The sequence below is a fragment of the Pelophylax lessonae genome (assembly GCF_965119305.1).
Source record: "Pelophylax lessonae genome assembly, chromosome: 3".
NCBI classification, from domain to species: Eukaryota; Metazoa; Chordata; class Amphibia; order Anura; family Ranidae; genus Pelophylax; species Pelophylax lessonae.
The window spans coordinates 663,400,869-663,418,303 of record NC_138770.1 but is presented as its reverse complement, the minus strand read 5'-3'; the positions used below and the strand labels follow the sequence as shown (position 1 = coordinate 663,418,303).

Here is a 17,435-nt window from a genome sequence, read left to right as displayed (position 1 = left end):
GGTCCAATTGCATTGCCCCATGACCCTTGTTGACATTTCAAGTCTTGTCGTTATTTGTGTGGAAGCCGGTGGACACAGAGGCATGTGTAGGCGCCATTACTAGGGTCATTACCTGTTGCCACCCACTCAAACCTTTTGGGAAGTGCTTTGGCTGGCTGCACCCTGTATTATGATTTTTGTTTGGTGCAAACCACCAAATTTAGCCTATCCTGCGTCCACCCTTTGTTTGCCAATTATACCTGAAAGTTGGCATACTACCCTTTTTCCTTCTTCTTCTGTAGTCCACCAAAGACTCCTCAGGGTTCTAGTGGCAGCCATTTTTGGTTTGTTGGCATTTCATAGGATCTCTTGAGTGGGTGTAACACATCTTTGCCAAGTAGTGCATCTTCCTGATGAAATGCCTGGAAGAACTACAGACCATCTGTAGACCACAATATTCATTGTTGCACTAATAATAATCTGTAACCCTCTATTGTAATGTGATGAGGTTATGCCAGCCTTTCTCAAAGCTTTCAGCACAGAGGAACCCTTAAAATAACTTTCTGGTTTCAGGGAACCCCTGCTACAAGTTACTATATCTACAACTCATGATACATTAGTGTGATGGTCAGTGGGAAGAATGTTTCTTACACTTGTGGTCATTGGGAAGAATTGCCCCCTTAGAGATAGCTAAAAAGACAATTGGTGTCTGTGGGAAGTTATGTGAGAGGCTGACATAGCTCATTGTTCAAGGAACCCCTAGCAACCCCTGGAGGAACGCTAGGTAGGTAACAAATGCTCTTTGCTCAGAGAACTGCAGCAACATTTGGAGGAACCCTTGGTATGCAGAAAATGCTCTTTGCTCAGGGAACCACTAACCACCTCTGGAGGAACCCTAGGTAGGCAAGAATTGCTCCTTGCTCAGGGAACCCCAGCAACCTTTGGAGGAACCATAGGTAGGCAGAAAATGCTCTTTGCTAAGGGAACCCCTAGCAACCTCTGGATGAACCCTAGGTAGGTAAAAAATGCTGTTTGCTCAGGGAACCACTAACATAGAAACATAGAATGTGTCGGCAGTTAAGAACCATTTGGCCCATCTAGTCTGCCCAATATATCTGAATCCTATGAATAGTCCCTGGCCCTATCTTATATGAAGGATAGCCTTATGCCTATCCCATGCATGCTTAAACTCCTTCACTGTGTTTGCAGCTACCACTTCTGCAGGAAGGTTATTCCATGCATCCACTACTCTCTCAGTAAAGTAATACTTCCTCATATTACTTTTAAACCTTTGCCCCTCTAATTTAAAACTGTGTCCTCTTGTGGTAGTTTTTCTTCTTTTAAATATGCTCTCCTCCTTTACCGAGTTGATTCCCTTTATGTATTTAAAAGTTTCTATCATATCCCCTCTGTCTCTTCTTTCTTCCAAGCTATACAAGTTAAGGTCCTTTAACCTTTCCTGGTAAGTTTTTTCCTGCAATCCATGTACTAGTTTAGTAGCTCTTCTCTGAACTCTCTCTAGAGTATCTATATCCTTCTGGAGATATGGCCTCCAGTACTGCGCACAATACTCCAAGTGAGGTCTCACCAGTGTTCTGTACAGCCGCATAAGCACTTCTCTCTTTCTACTGCTTATACCTCTCCCTATACATCCAAGCATTCTGCTGGCATTTCGTGCTGCTCTATTACATTGTCTTCCCACCTTTAAGTCTTCTAAAATAATTACTCCTAAATCCCTTTCCTCAGATACTGAGGTCAGGACTGTGTCAAATATTCTATATTCTGCCCTTGGGTTTTTACGCCCCAGGTGCATTATCTTGCACTTATCCACATTAAATTTCAGTTGCCAGAGTTCTGACCATTCTTCTAGTTTTCCTAAATCCTTTTCCATTTGGCGTTTCCCTCCAGGAACATCAACCCTGTTACATATCTTTGTGTCATCAGCAAAAAGACAAACCTTATCATCGAGGCCTTTTGCAGTATCACTTATGAAGATATTAAACAAAATTGGTCCCAGTACAGATCCCTGAGGTACCCCACTGGTAACATGACCTTGTTCTGAATGTTCTCCATTGACTACAACCCTCTGTTGTCTGTCACTCAGCCACTGCCTAATCCACTCAACAATATGGGAGTCCATGCTCAATGACTGCAGTTTATTGATAAGTCTTCTATGTGGGACAGTGTCAAAAGCCTTACTAAAATCTAGATATGCAATGTCTACTGCACCTCCACCGTCTATTATTTTAGTCACCCAGTCAAAAAAATCTATAAGATTTGTTTGACATGATCTCCCTGAAGTAAACCCATGTTGTTTTTCATCTTGCAATCCATGGGATTTAAGATGTTCCACAATCCTATCCTTTAATAGGGTTTCCATTAATTTGCCTACTATTGATGTCAGACTCACTGGTCTATAGTTGCTCGATTCCTCCCTACTACCTTTGTTGTGAATGGGCACAACATTTGCCAATTTCCAATCTTCCGGGACGACTCCTGTTACTAATGATTGGTTAAATAGATCTGTTAATGGTTTTGCCAGCTCACCACTAAGCTCTTTTAATAATCTTGGGTGTATCTCATCAGGACCCTGTGACTTATTTGTCTTCACTTTAGACACCTAACCACCTTTGGAGGAACCCTAGGTAGGCAGAAAATCCTCTTTGCTCAGGGAACCCCTTGCAACCTCTGGAGAAACCCACCCTAGGTATGCAGAAATTGCTCTTTGCTCAGGGAAACCCAGCAACCTTCGGAGGAATCATAGGTAGGCAGAAATTGCTTTTTACTCAGGGAACCCCAGCAACCTTTGGAGGAACCCTAGGTAGGCAGAAAATGCTCTTTACTCAGGGAACCACTAACCACCTCAGGAGGAACCCTAGGTAAGCAGAATTTGCCTAGCCAGTAGTGCCTTTTTTGGCTATCTCTAAATTCGTCACTATGCCCTAACCTTTGCACCTAATCTCAAATTCTCCAAACTATCCCCATTTGAACGCTTAATTCTCTCTGGCTTGTCTCAAAAAGGGCTAACCTCAGATATATATATAGACTCTTAAACTCCAGTAAACTATATTCCAATGGTAAACACGGCTATATGCTTAGGTGGGAGCAAGCCCTTGGGGAAAAGCTTCCCCTTGAGCAATGGCAATCCATTTGGTCCCGAGCTGCTGAAAGTTCTATTTGCATCTTTACAAGGAAAATACTTATAAAGTGCTATTTTTTTGGTACATGACCCCTACCCAACTGCATGCCATATACCCATCAGCTTCGGATCGTTGCTGGAGGTCTCATAAGGATCAAGGCACTCTATTGCATATCTATTGGCAATGTCCATCCTTGCAGACATACTGGCGCTCGGTCCAGAACATCCTCCATCAATTGTTGAAGGTTGACTTCCCTTTCCATCCAAAACTATATTTACTAGGACTTCTCCCCCCTAAATTGCCAAGCTTGGCCAAAAAATTGACTACCCATATTTAACCGGCAACCAGATGCCCAATAGCCCTCCACTGGAAGAGGCAAACGCCACCGACATCAACAGATCTCTATGCTAGTATCAAAGATGTGGAGATAATGGAGTCCCTGACAGCCAGATTGAAATATAGAGTTGACCGCCATCGTGCAATCTGGGAACCCTGGCATCTCAGGGAGGACCCTCCATGAGGCCTTGAGCCCTCTCTGCTAGAAATGTTGGAACCCATTGGGTCCAGGAATGATGAGCCTTTTTACTTATCTATCTCTACTATTCTTTCCTTTCTTTATTTTTTTCTTTGTTCTTATCCTTCCACTCTCTCCCACTACGTATAAACCCAATGGGCACTTGTCAAGTCCCCTTGGGATCAGAATCTCTGGCTAAACCACATTGTGTACTCATCATGTTGCTTTTATGCCATTGGTTCACTCGACATATATGTGTCACAAACAATATTTGGTTATGGTAATGTAAATCAACTTTACCAGTTATAACACAAGTTTAAGTGTAATTTTTTTTGTACATCCTATGTTGGTTTGCTAACAGAACTCTTTGTGGTTTCCAATGACTGCTATTTATTGTTCTACTTTTGTATTGTAAAATAATAAAACTTCAATAAAAATGTTCAATTATAAAAAAAATAAAAAAATACCGGGAGAGTACCAACACCCCAAAAATAACCCCTTTTTGGAAAACAGACATCCCAAGGTGATCTTGTTTTGTTCCAGTTTTTGTTTTGGAAATGAAGAAACATGCTGTTATTGAAGGGGTTAAAACAATGACCAATCACAGTGATCTCAATGGTACAGAGCCACACAGATCGACTCTGTACACTGTCTTTGAACCACGCTCCCCAATGACATAGTCATTACCTAGCGTTGTGGGGGTGATTTCTGGTTTATAAACGGTACTACAGAAATAAGCGTCCATTGCTTCGCCTTTCAAAAACGTACGGTGGTATATAAGCGGTTAATCAGACCAAGGACAGGAAAAACTTGAAAGATCAGCCAACAGGTGGTCAGCTTATCGGTTTGTTTTAGTTTAGAGATCTGCCTGTGTTCCTATAAATAAATCCGTAAATGCTCAAACACACCACACATTTTCCATCAGGCTTGTCACCACTTGCAATGATCTAGTCATTGGATTTCCATATCAAGACTGAGGAATATCTGGCCATTGATATCCCATACATTTCATGCAAAGAAAAAACAGCTAGCTCAGGGGGTCTCCAAACTACGGCCCGTGGGACACATCTGGCCCCCTCCAAGATTTTATATGGCCCTCAGGTAGGGTCAGTGGTGTGCAATGATTCTGGTCAGCAGAGACTATAGCCTCCAGCAAGAGAGACTCTGATGGGACCCTGAGAGGAGGGGGACTCAGATGAGGATCCTGCTGTAAGGGGGAGGATTCCAATAGATTCTAATGTGGGGGTAGAGGGACGACTCCAATGGGGACCCTTATGTAAGAGGGAACTCTGATAGGGACCCTGATGTAAGGGGGAACTCTGATGGGGATCCTAATGAAAGGTGGGACTCTGATGGAGACACTAATGTGGGGGAGGGGGCTCTGATGGGGATCCTGATGTAAAGGGGGGCTCTGATGGGGATCCTGATGTTAAGGGGGGCTCCAATAGGGACCCTGATGCAAGATGAACTCTGATTGGGACATTCATGTAGGAGGGGTCTCTGATGGGTACCCTGATGTAAGGGGGACTCTGATGGAGACCTTGATGTAAGGGGGACTCTGATGGAGACCTTGATGTAAGGGGGACTCTGATAGAGACCCTGATGTAAGGGGGGGGGCTCTGATGGAGACCCTAATGTAAGGGGGGCTCTGATGGGGATCCTAATGTAAAGGAGGGCTCCAATAGGAACTGTGATTTAAGGGGGACTCTAATAAAGGCCATTATGTAAGGGGAAGTCTGATGGGGACCCTGATGTAAGGGGGGACTCTCCTGGATATCCTGATGTAAGGGGGACTATGATGGAGATCCTGATGTAAGGGGGACTCTGATGGAGATCCTGATGTAAGAGAGGCCCTGATGAAGTCCCTGATGTAAGAGGGGCTCTGATGGGGATCCTGATGTAAAGGGGGGCTCTGATGGGAATCCTGATGTAAAGGAGGGTTCCAATAGGGACCCTGATACAAGATGAACTCTGATTGGGAAATTCATGTAGGGGGGGGGGGGGGTCTCTGATGGGTACCCTGATGTAAGGGGGACTCTGATGGAGACCTTGATGTAAGGGGGACTCTGATAGAGACCTTGATGTAAGGGGGACTCTGATAGAGACCCTGATGTAAGGGGGGGGGCTCTGATGGAGTCCCTAATGTAAGGGGAGGGCTCTGATGGAGACCCTAATGTAAGGGGGGCTCTGATGGAGATCCTAATGTAAAGGAGGGCTCCAATAGGAACTGTGATTTAAGGGGGACTCTAATAAAGGCCATTATGTAAGGGAAGTCTGATGAGGACCCTGATGTAAGGGGGGACTCTCCTGGGTATCCTGATGTAAGGGGGACTATGATGGAGATCCTGATATAAGGGGGACTCTGATGGAGATCCTGATGTAAGGGAGGCCCTGATGAAGTCCCTGATGTAAGAGGGGCTCTGATGGAGGGGCTCTTATGGGGATCCTGATGTAAGGCAGGGCTCCAATAGAGACCCTGTCGTAAGGGGGACTCTGATAGAGACCCTGATGTAAGGGGAACTCTGAAGGACACCCTGATGTAAGGGGGGGCTCCAATAGGGGGCCAAATGTAATGTGGGATGCACTGTGGCTAAGTGGTTAGCACTTCCACCGTGCAGCACTAGGGTTGTCAGTTCAAATCCAAACCATGGCACTACCTGCCTAGAGTTTGCATGTTCTCCCTGTTCTGGTTTCCTCCGGGTACTCCGGTTTCCTCCCACACTCCAAAGACATGCTGGTAGGATAATTGGCTCCTGTCTAAATTGGCCCTAGTATGTGTATGTATGAATGAGAGTTAGGGACCTTAGATTGTAAGCTCTTTGAGGGCAGGGACTGATGTGAATGTACAATGTATATGTAAAGCGCTGCTAATATTGATGGCACAATTAGATTGTAAGCTCTAACGAGCGGGGCCCTCTGATTCCTTTTGTTCCAAATTGTATTGTAACTGTAATGTCTGCCTTCATTTTGTAAAGTGCTGCGCAAACGGTTGGTGCTATATAAATCCTGTATAATAATAATAATAATAATTAAGTATCTGAAATAGATAAAAGGGGGACCCTGATGGGGACCCCAACGTAAAGGGGGGACTCTGATGGGGACCCCGACGTAAAGGGGGGGCTCTTTTATTTATAAAACTGATTTGTTTTATGGCCAATGAATATTTAGAGAAAACGTAGAATGTGGCCCTTGCAGTGGACAGTTTGGAGACCCCGGGTCTAGGTGAGGAGACATTTCCATTCACAGCCAGTCTACCTCTTTCTTCACTTCTTCCTCGTCCTCCAATGTCAGAGCGGCCAGCTGTCTCGATCTCTGCTCCATCAAATTCACATATCTAATTGGATTCGATAAAGCTTCAATCACATCTGGGAAAAATAAAGAAAATGATATGGAGTCTATATATGAAGGATAATGTGACTTTTACAGCAATTTGTGGATTGTAGAAAGAGTTCTGCAAATAAAGAAATGACTAAATAGGTCAAACAAACCCTTGCTGGCTTCCCATGCCCTTCTACACCATGATGGGGTATATTACCGGATTTGGTGCAATACATAAACTGTAGACTATTTGCTGTGACACCTTGGTCTTGTGTTAAGCAAATATTGTCTAAATCAGTGGCAGCTGGTGCTCCATGGGCCTGGGGGGGGGGGGGGGGGGGGCGCAGCAGATGGACCGACAACACCAGCCCACACACCAAACACCCCCCCCCCCCGTCGCCAGCTCGCGTGGCGGCAGCTTCCCCCTCAGTCTTCTCCATGTGTCTTGCTAAAGAAGCTGAGGGTAAAGGTGATGAACTGGCCAAGCATGTCTCCAGACCTAAACCCTATTGAGCATCTGTGGGGCATCCTCAAACAGAAGGTGGAGGAGCGCAAGGTCTCTAACATCCACCAGCTCCGTGATGTCGTCATGAAGGAGTGGAAGAGGACTCCAGTGGCAACCTGTGAAGCTCTGGTGAACTCCATGCCCAAGAGGGTTAAGGCAGTGCTGGAAAATAATGGTGGCCACACAAAATATTGACACTTTGGGCCCAATTTGGACATTTTTCACTTAGGGGTGTACTCACTTTTGTTGCCAGCGGTTTAGAGATTAAGGCTGCCTTCACACTTGAGCGTAGCATTTTCGCGCGTTTTTTTTTACCGCGATTTTTACCGGGATTTTCAGGCGTTTTTTTCAGGCGTTTTTAGAGGCAGGCATTGACATCCATCAAAAACGCTGGTAATCAGCCCAAAAAGAAGCTCATGTACTTTTTTCAACTACAGGCGTTTTGCAAAACGCTCAGATGTGAACAGGGGCCATTTAAATGAATGGGGTTTTAGGTACATTCACACCTGAGCGTAGTGTTTTCGCGCGATTTTTACCGCGATTTACAGGCGTTTTCACAGGCATTTTTTGTGCAGGCATTTTTAGGCTCCGTTCACATGTAGGCGTTTTGGGGCGTTTTTGGGGAGTTTTTCTGCTCTAGGATCATCTCTCAAAACGCCCAACAAGACAATTGATGTGAGCAAAACGCCCAACGCTCAAAAAAGTACATGAGCTTCTTTTTGGGCAGATTACAGGCGTTTTCCATTGGTCTCTATTCAATCTAATAACGCCTGCACAAAAAAACGCCTGTAAATCGCGGTGAAAACGCTACGCTCAGGTGTGAATGTAGCCTTACAGGCGTTTTTTGTGCAGGCGTTTTTAGATTGAATAGAGATCAATGGAAAACGCCTGTAATCTGCCCAAAAAGAAGCTCATGTACTTTTTTGAGCGTTGGGCGTTTTGCTCACAAAAACGCTCAGATGTGAACAGGGGCCATTGAAATGAATAGGATTTGTCTTGTTGGGCGTTTGTGAGTTGATCGTAGAGCAGAAAAACTCCCCAAAAACGCCCCAAAACGTCTACATGTGAACAGAAGCCTTACTTGTTTGGCGTTTTGGAACGTTTTTTTTTTTTAGCGTTTTTGGAGCTGAAAAACGCTCAAAAACGCCCAGGTGTGAATGGAGCCTAATGGCTGTGTGTTGAGTTATTTTGAGGGGACAGCAAATTTACACTGTTATACAAGCTGTACACTCACTACTTTACATTGTAGCAAAGTGTCATTTCTTCAGTGTTGTCACATGAAAAGATAGAATAAAATATTTACAAAAATGTGAGGGGTGTACTCACTTTTGTGAGATACTGTCCATTTTCAGGATATAAATTATATACAGTATATACACATACATATATATGTATAGAATATATATTTAAAAACTCTATATGTGCACAACCGTATGGCTGCCTTCACACAGGTGACCAGGGGGGAGTTAAAAACTGGTGGACGAGCTTTGGTTTTATTAACCCCCAAGAGCCCACCTAAAAGCTACCATGCATGCTTTGCATCCCACGGCTTTTCATACATTCAATTCAGTTTAATGCTTTAGTAAACCATTAACAAAATCACCGTTCCGAAACCCCCCCATAAAAAACAGGCACATTCAGGAGCGCCTCCCAAACGCTGACAGCAGCTGCTTAGCCGTCCCCAAAAAAGCGTTCCACCACCAATCACTTTTCAGGAGCTGCCCAAATGTGAACTTTTGAATCTTTGCCTCTGTGCAAAGACTTTTCATAAACCTATATAATAAAAAAAAATGACAAATGTATCTATTTATATCCCGATAACTAAAAATTTACTTATTGATATACAACATGCAACCCAGTTTATATTTTTATGGTTAATAAATTGAGGTTTAGTGCTGCAGACACGCCCATCAAAAAGTCAATCCATGGATTGTTCCTCTGTGGCTGCAGCATATCTGGGCTGCTGCTGCCACCCAGTGGTGAAAATATATATGAAGAATATTTCAATGTGTAAAAGAATTTTAAAAATTAGGAGAAAGTATCATTTTTTATTGAATTCACACAAAATGTTAAAAAAAAGAAAAAGGAGTTTGAAGCATTTCCTATACCTGCAAATGTATCGGGGACGTAATCTTTCACCACTATGCAGACAAAGATGGCTGGTAGTGTCAGTGGTACGTTCTTCTCATTTCGCAGACAGATGTAATGATAACCTGAAAAAATAAAGCAGTTTTTCTTTTATTTTGAAAAAAAGTACAAAAATGTTCACTATGTCTAGACATGTTCAAGGGGATTAAACACAGTGGCCAATAAGCAGAAATAATCAGATTCAGTTCACTTTATATAACAATTACAGAAGAAAGTCGGTGGCCTGTCTGTCTATAAAATACAGGTTTATCGAGGTGACAGTTGGCTTTCTTCAGCCCCCCCTGAGCAGTGGTGAAATCTTACTGTGACATTGGGTATGCACATCTGAATGTTCTCATGTTGTATATGGGGAGGCTTATCCACTTTACCACCGGAGGATTTTGCTGTCTTACGTCCAGGCCACTTTTTACGATTCGGCACTGTGCAACTTTAACTGACAATTGCGCGGTCATGCAACGCCGTACCCAAACGAAATTTATGTCCTTTTTTCCCTATAAATAGAGCTTTCTTTTGGTGGTATTTGATCACCTGTGCGATTTTTACTTTTTGCGCTATAAACAAAAAAATAGCGACAATTTTGAAAAAATAACAATATTTTTCACATTTTTTTATATGAAATCCCCCCCCCCCCCAAAAAAATGTAAAAATCAAAATTTTTAACATTTTAGGCCAATTTGTTTTCTGCTACATAGGTTTGGTAAAAAAAATCACAATAAGCGTATTTTGATTGGTTTGCGCAAAAGTTATTGCGTTTACTAACTAAGGGAAAGATTTCTGTCATTTTTGGTGTTTTTTTTTTAACGAGTAATGGCGGCGATCTGCGATTTTTTTTGCTGGACTGCGACATTGCGGCAGACAGATCGGACCCTTGACTGACATTTTTGACACTTTTGGGGGTACCAGTGACATTACTACAGTAATCAGTGCTATACATATGCACTGGTACTGTAAAAATGACACTGGCAGGGAAGGGGTTAATTTTTATTGGTGATCAAGGGGTTAAGTGTGCCTGGTGCTTACTGACGTGTGTGGGGGGAGGGGACTATGTGACACAGGGACAGATCACAGGTTCAGCTATGCTGAACCCTGCAATCTGACCCTGTCTGTCACACTCAATCCCCGACGATCGGGGAAGAGCAGTGGTGATCACCGCCGCTCCTCCCCTGGCCCGACTCCCGCTGTGACTGAATACAGCGGGAGCGAGCCTCCGGCGGCGCGCGCGCGCGCCACCCACAAGGGGAGGAGTCCAGCGACGTAGGTCTACGTCGCTGGACGATAACATACCACTTTGCCGCAGTACAGTCAACGTGGAGTCATTGAAAGCTTCCTAAAACCCCAAAACAATGGGTGAGATTTACTAAAACTGGAGAGTACAAAATCTGGTGCAGCTGTGCATGGTAGCCAATCGGCTTCTAACTCCAGCGTGTTCAATTAAGCTTTGACAATAAAACCTGGAAGCTGATTGGCTTCTATGCAGAGCTGCACCAGGTTTTGTATTCTTCAGTTTTAGTAAATCCACCCAATATGGCTGTCAGCCTTCCCAGTGGTGCAATCGTCTATATCAGGGGTCGCCGAACTTTGGCCCTTTGCTTACCCTTATGTGGCCCTTGGTGCACAATTTTCCAATGGACACCAATAAGGGAGCCCTATTTCTCCAACTGACACCAATGACAAAAACTGGCTTTCAGCTGCTGCAGAGAGCCGCACAGGGCATCGTTTTGTATCTGACCGCACCGATTCCCCCTGCTGTTGGGGCTCCCCTGTGTCCCAGAGCCCGGTACAGGAGGACTGGTGGTCCCCCCCTGCTCATAACCACTTGCTGACTGCCCTATAGCAGACTTTCTGCTACAGGGTGCCCATTCTGTGCAGAATCAGGTATATACACATAATTCTGCACTCCTGAGTAGGGGGCGCACACCACCGGATTAGTCACAGTAGAAGCTGATCAGTGGGTGCCGGCCAATGGATGTCCCCTGGCACCTGCTAATTGTCGAGGAGAAAGGCTGGAAAGAGCTCTGCATATGTAAAGAATAGGAAGCTCCGTCCTGTCAGTGGCGATGTGCTGGATTTTGTTTCCCTGCAAAGCACATCCCTTAGTACAAGCAGCTCACACAGTACACATAAACACTGGTTAGGCACACAGTAAACTCTTTGATCCCTCCTGATATTAACCCCTTTCCAGCCAGTGTCATTAGTACAGTGACAGTGCATATTTTTTTTAGCACTGATCACTGTATTAGTATCACTGATTCCCACTAAGTGTCGAATTATGTCAGTTGTCCAGCGCAATATCGAAATCCCATTATCACCACCAAATTATTAAAGAAAAATAAATAAATAAAAATAGTAATAAAATAAATAAAAATTCCAGTATATATACCATCGTTTGTACAATATAATTTTTTCGCAAACAAATCAATATACGCTTATTGGGATTTTTTTCTACCAAAAACATGCAGCAGAACACCTATTGGCCTAAATTCATGAAGAATATTGTACAAAAAAATTTTAAATTCAAATCCGCGCTAAAAATAAAACAAAAAAACCAGTGCTACCTGCAACTGCTGCTCTCTTTAGGTAAAAACCAAATGTTATAAAAACAGCGCTACCAGGAATGTGAATTAATCAATAAATAATAAAAACATCCAATAATGATAAAATAAATTATAAAATCATCCAATAACTATATTTAATGTAATAAAGTGCACTAGTGGTAAAAAAAAAATTAGCAATTCATGAATTGCTACATTTTTTTTACCGCTAGTGCACTTTATTACATTAAATATAGTTATTGGATGATTTTATCATTTATTTTATCATTATTGGATGTTTTTATTATTTATTGATTAATTCACATTCCTGGTAGCGCTGTTTTTATAACATTCTAATGAAGAATATTGATTTATTTTTTAATTTTTATTGGATATGTTTTATAGCAGAAAGTAAAATATATATATATATATATATATATATATATATATATTTTTTTTTTTTCAAAATTATCAGCCTTTTTTTTTGTTTATAGCGCAAAAAATAAAAAAAAAACACAGTGGTGATCAAATACTACAAAAAGAAAGCTCTATTTGTGGGAAAAAAATACCAAAAATGTAATTTGGGTACAGTGTTGCATGGCCGCTCAATTGTCGCTTAAAATAATGCAGTGCCGTATCGCAAAAAATGGGGTGTCATGAAGGTGGGTTCTAACGGCAGAAGGTTTCTATGCATTAAGATTAAAAAAAAACCTTCCGTGTGCAGCAGCCTCCCCTCAGCCCGCATAATACTTACCCGAGCCCCCTATTGATCCAGCGATGTTGCATGAGAGTCTCAGCTGTTCAGGACTCTTCCTCTTCACTGGCTGAGACAGCAGCAGGCACCATTGTCTCTGGCTGCTGTCAGTCAAAAGTCATGAGCCAATGAGGAGAGAGGGGGACGGGGCGGGCGGGGTCGAGTCGCGGCACCATGTCTGAATGGACATACAGAACAGCGGCTTGGCTCGAGTGCCCCATTGCAAACTCTTTGCTGTGGGGGCACTCAGCAGGAGGGAGGGGCCAGAGAAGAGGATGATTGGGGCTGCTCTGTGCAAAACCATTACACAGAGCAGATAAGTATGACATGTTTGTTATTTAAAAAAAAAAAGACTTTAATATCACTTTAAGTTACCAAATAAAGTTATCAAACTCACTAGTAATTAAAACAACAATATAAAGTGACATCCCTCCATTCGGAGAACATAGAGAAAGCAACAAAGTTTGTTTAGAATTATCAGGAATGTAATACTTGCAGATATAATAAACAGCCTACCTGGTCGAATTGCGGAGACCGGCAATATCCGATGACCTATGAACTTCCCTCCTTCTTCATAGGCTGCTATTCTGAGGCTGGCCAAGGATGGTAGCACTACCTGATCCCCACCCCCAAAAAAAGACATAAAATGAAATTAAAGTAAGTAAAACCATTTCAAAGTATTCAAGGGAATTCATAAGAAAAACATGCAAACCTGCTCAACTTATTACTAAGGGGTCTATTTAAAAAAAAATAAAAAATTCAAGAATAGTGCCCATATTTTGCCTAATACAGGAATACTTGGGTTTGTGAGTAATGTGATATACAAGCGTTTTGCAAAAATTTCTTTTTTTTAATTGTAACTTGACATGTGAGCGATCTCTTGCAAGACGAGCAATAGAAGCAGGGGCAGACTGGCAACTTTCAGCCCAGGGGGCAAGTACAAACCAGAGCAGGGGCAGACTGGCAACTTTCAGCCCAGGGGGCAAGTACAAACCAGAGGCCCATGGTACAGGACTCAGCCCCCCTCCTAATCTCCCTCTTCTCGTCCTCCTCCTGACCCTCATTCCAGGCTGAAGCTCCGCTCCAGGTACTCTCTACTCACCCACTGAATCCGAGTTCCTAACCTGGCCAGCAGGGGGCGGTTGTGGGGAGCTGGGACAGCTCGGTCAGGGCTGGTGAGGGGAGGAGAGTCTCAAGTGGGGCATGGTGGGGCATGGAACCGGCCTCTGCTCAGACACAGTTTAAACCATCCATGCTGGGGGGGTAGGGGGGCCTGCGCTCTGTCCTTGTCTTCATCCTGCACTCAGTAAGTCAGCGGCGGGGACTTTTTACTTCTCTTCACCAGGAATAATTTAGGCATGTCTGTGGCAGAAGCGGTGCAGCCTTTTTACAGGACATCAGAATGGCCCAGGGGGCAATTTCCCCCCTGCCTCCTGGCCCAGTCCTCCCCTGAGTAGAAGAATCAGAATTTCACAGTTTTAGTGTAAAATAAAAAGTTGAATTACACTCACAATGTATATCCTGAGTTAAGGAGTCTGGTGCTCATCCATGTAAAGCCGCTGGTGTATACAGTACTCATGTGGCCAGAGGTCCGGGGGGTGCTGGTGGCTCCCATCGCTTCCTGGAGAACTTGGAGACACTCCCAGCCGGGTGGGGCGGGCTTAACGCAAGTTCAGAGCACCCGGAAGTGTCAACAGTTCTCTGAGTTCTCCAGGAAGCACTGGGAGCCACCAGCGCCCCCCGACCTCTGGCCACATACAGTAATGTATACACCAGCAGCAGCCCTATCCTAATCTACATGCAGGGGTGCCGGACGCATGAATTTCACTTTTATTTTTTTGAAGCACATGATTAGAGCCTTAAGCTCTAGTTGACTTCAAAAAAGGGTGGGCTCGTGGCGCAGAGCACTGCGCCCCGAGCCCACCTACTTGTATGACATAACTAATACTCGCTATTGTCTTCCTGATTTTCCTCCCGGCCAATCAGGAAGTGAGTTCTGGGACCCAATTCCTGTTCGGCCGGGAGGAGAAGCAGCGGCCCCAGAGCAAGGAGCAGCAGCCCTACCATCTGCCTCCTTTGCGTCCATCTCCCACGCAGGGGCGGGGGGCAGGGGAATATCCGCCTTCCTGTCCAATTTTGGGCACCAGCCTCCACTGCCAGCGGCTTTACTATATACACCAACGGCTTTACTATATACACCAACAGCTTTACTGTATACACCGGTGGCTTTACGGTATACACCTGCGGCTTTACTGTATACAACAGTGACTTTACAGTATACACCAGCGGCTTTACTGTATACACCAACGGCTTTACTGTATACACCAGTGGCTTTACAGTATACACCAGCGGCTTTACGGTATACACCAACGGCTTTACTATATACACTGGTGGCTTTACGGTATACACCAACGGCTTTACAGTATACACCAGCAGCTCTACTGTATACACCAACGGCTTTACAGTATACACCAGTGGCTTTATGGTATACACCAACGGCTTTACAGTATACACCAGCGGCTTTACTGTATACACCAACGGCTTTACAGTATACACCAGCGGCTTTACAGTATACACCAGCGGCTTTACTGTATACACCAGCGACTTTACAGTATACACCAGTGGCTTTATGGTATACACCAACGGCTTTACTGTATACACCAGTGGCTTTACTGTATACACCAACGGCTTTACTGTATACACCAGTGGCTTTATGGTATACACCAATAGCTTTACTGTATGCACCAGCGGCTTTACTGTTTACACCAACAGCTTTACTGTATACACCAGTGGCTTTACATGGATGAGCACCAAACTCCTTGACGCAAGATATTGTTTTTAAAATAATCGTGAGCGTAATTCCACTTTTTTTTGTACAATCTACTGTCCTTTAATAGTTGGTCCTGAAGAAGCGGGTGACCCCGCAAAACACGTTGACCCATTTAAGGGCATGCAACAGCATTGGGAAATTATCACAAATTGGATACATTTCAATAAGATTTTGTGATAAAATTGTATTTTTTTTTTTAAATCTTTTTTCTTTAATAGCTACCAACGGTATATTTAAAGTCCTCCCAAAAATTGTTCACTTTACCTGATTTCTATCATTTAGAGCAAAGTTACATAGTTTTGTTTCTCAGTTGTACTACTAATACCGGCTATGACTAATCATTGAAGACCCATAACTTGCTGCTACGTAATGGAACAACTATGGTATACCCTGGATTACCCTACAGCCAAGATTAGTCACACGATGGTGAAATGCTGCAATATTGTGCTTTAACTGTAAACTGAAAGATAAATTCCAGATATGGATATTTTTACATAGTTACATTGGTCCACCTTGAACTATGCATATACTGTACCTGTGAGATCCCACTAGAAGCTGGAAATCACTGAAGTACACACCGTTACCCCAGTGATCCCCACTAGATTCCTGTGCCAACCAGCCTCCCTTTTGCATTGTGTGAACACAGGAGGTTGGCCGCTCGGCACAGGCGCCTTTTAGAGAATGCTTTGCATTTTCTCAATGAATGCAAAACATTCTCTGACTGGAAGAGGTGGCGATCGTGACATCGCCTCTTCACCTCATCCAATCAGAGAACGTTTACACTCACTGAGGAAATGCAAAGTGTTCTCTGAATGATGCCCGTGCCGATCTTCCAGAGCGTTCCCGCAAGTATGGTATATGCATAGTTACATTGGTTCAAGCTGGACCAATATAACTACTGTATGTGAAAATATATCCATACCTGGAATTCTTCTTTAACCAGTTGCCGACCGCCGCAAGTACATATACTGCGGCGTTCAGCCCCGGCCAGGCAAAGTGACGTACCGGTGCGTCACTAGCCTGTCACTAGCTTTTGAGGCAATAGTGGGCGAGCGCGCGCCCGCCCCGGCTCGTTCCCTAAGAAGTCAGTGCTTGTGACCGGCGGACCCGATGTCCGCCGGTCACTCGCTATCGTGCGCTGTGAAGGGAGAAAGGCAGGCGGCTAATGTAAAAAAAGCCGCCTGTCATTCTCCCCTGTGTAAGAATGGAGATCACTCGGTTCTACTATGTAGGACCGTTGATCTCTGTTCTTACACCAGTAGCCATGTCCAATGACACTTAGAATCATGCCCCTAGGGACATACTTAACCCCTCCTACCCCAATAAAGTTAACCCCTTCCCTGCCAGTGTCATTATTACAGTAACAGTGCATATTTATAGCACTGATTACTGTAGTAATGTCACTGGTAACCCCAAAAGTGTCAAAAATGTCAGTCAAGGGTCTGATCTGTCCGCCGCAATGTCGCAGTCCCGCAAAAAAAAAAAATTGCAGATCGCCGCCATTACATTAAAAAAAAACAACAAAAATGACAAAAATCTTTCCCTTAGTTAGTAAATGCAATAACTTTTGCGCAAACCAATCAAAATACGCTTATTGTGATTTTTTTTACCAAGCATATGTAGCAGAAAACAAATTGGCCAAACATGTTAAAAAATTTTGATTTTTACATTTTTTGGGGGGGAATTTCATATAAAAAAATTTGAAAAATATTGTTA

The 17,435-nt window shown here is 43.7% G+C and overlaps 1 protein-coding gene across 1 annotated transcript in view; it reads right to left on the bottom strand.

Moving 5' to 3' along the window:
• Nucleotides 1–17,435, bottom strand: part of PLCB1 (phospholipase C beta 1) — a 1,154,983-nt gene that overhangs the window by 177,057 nt on the left and 960,491 nt on the right. The window contains exons 21-23 of the mRNA XM_082249959.1: nt 13,406–13,505; nt 9,565–9,669; nt 6,889–6,998 (exon numbers count right to left, since the gene is read on the bottom strand). Of these exons, the coding sequence (XP_082106085.1) occupies nt 6,889–6,998; nt 9,565–9,669; nt 13,406–13,505 (315 nt within the window). The remainder of the gene's footprint in view (nt 1–6,888; nt 6,999–9,564; nt 9,670–13,405; nt 13,506–17,435) is intronic.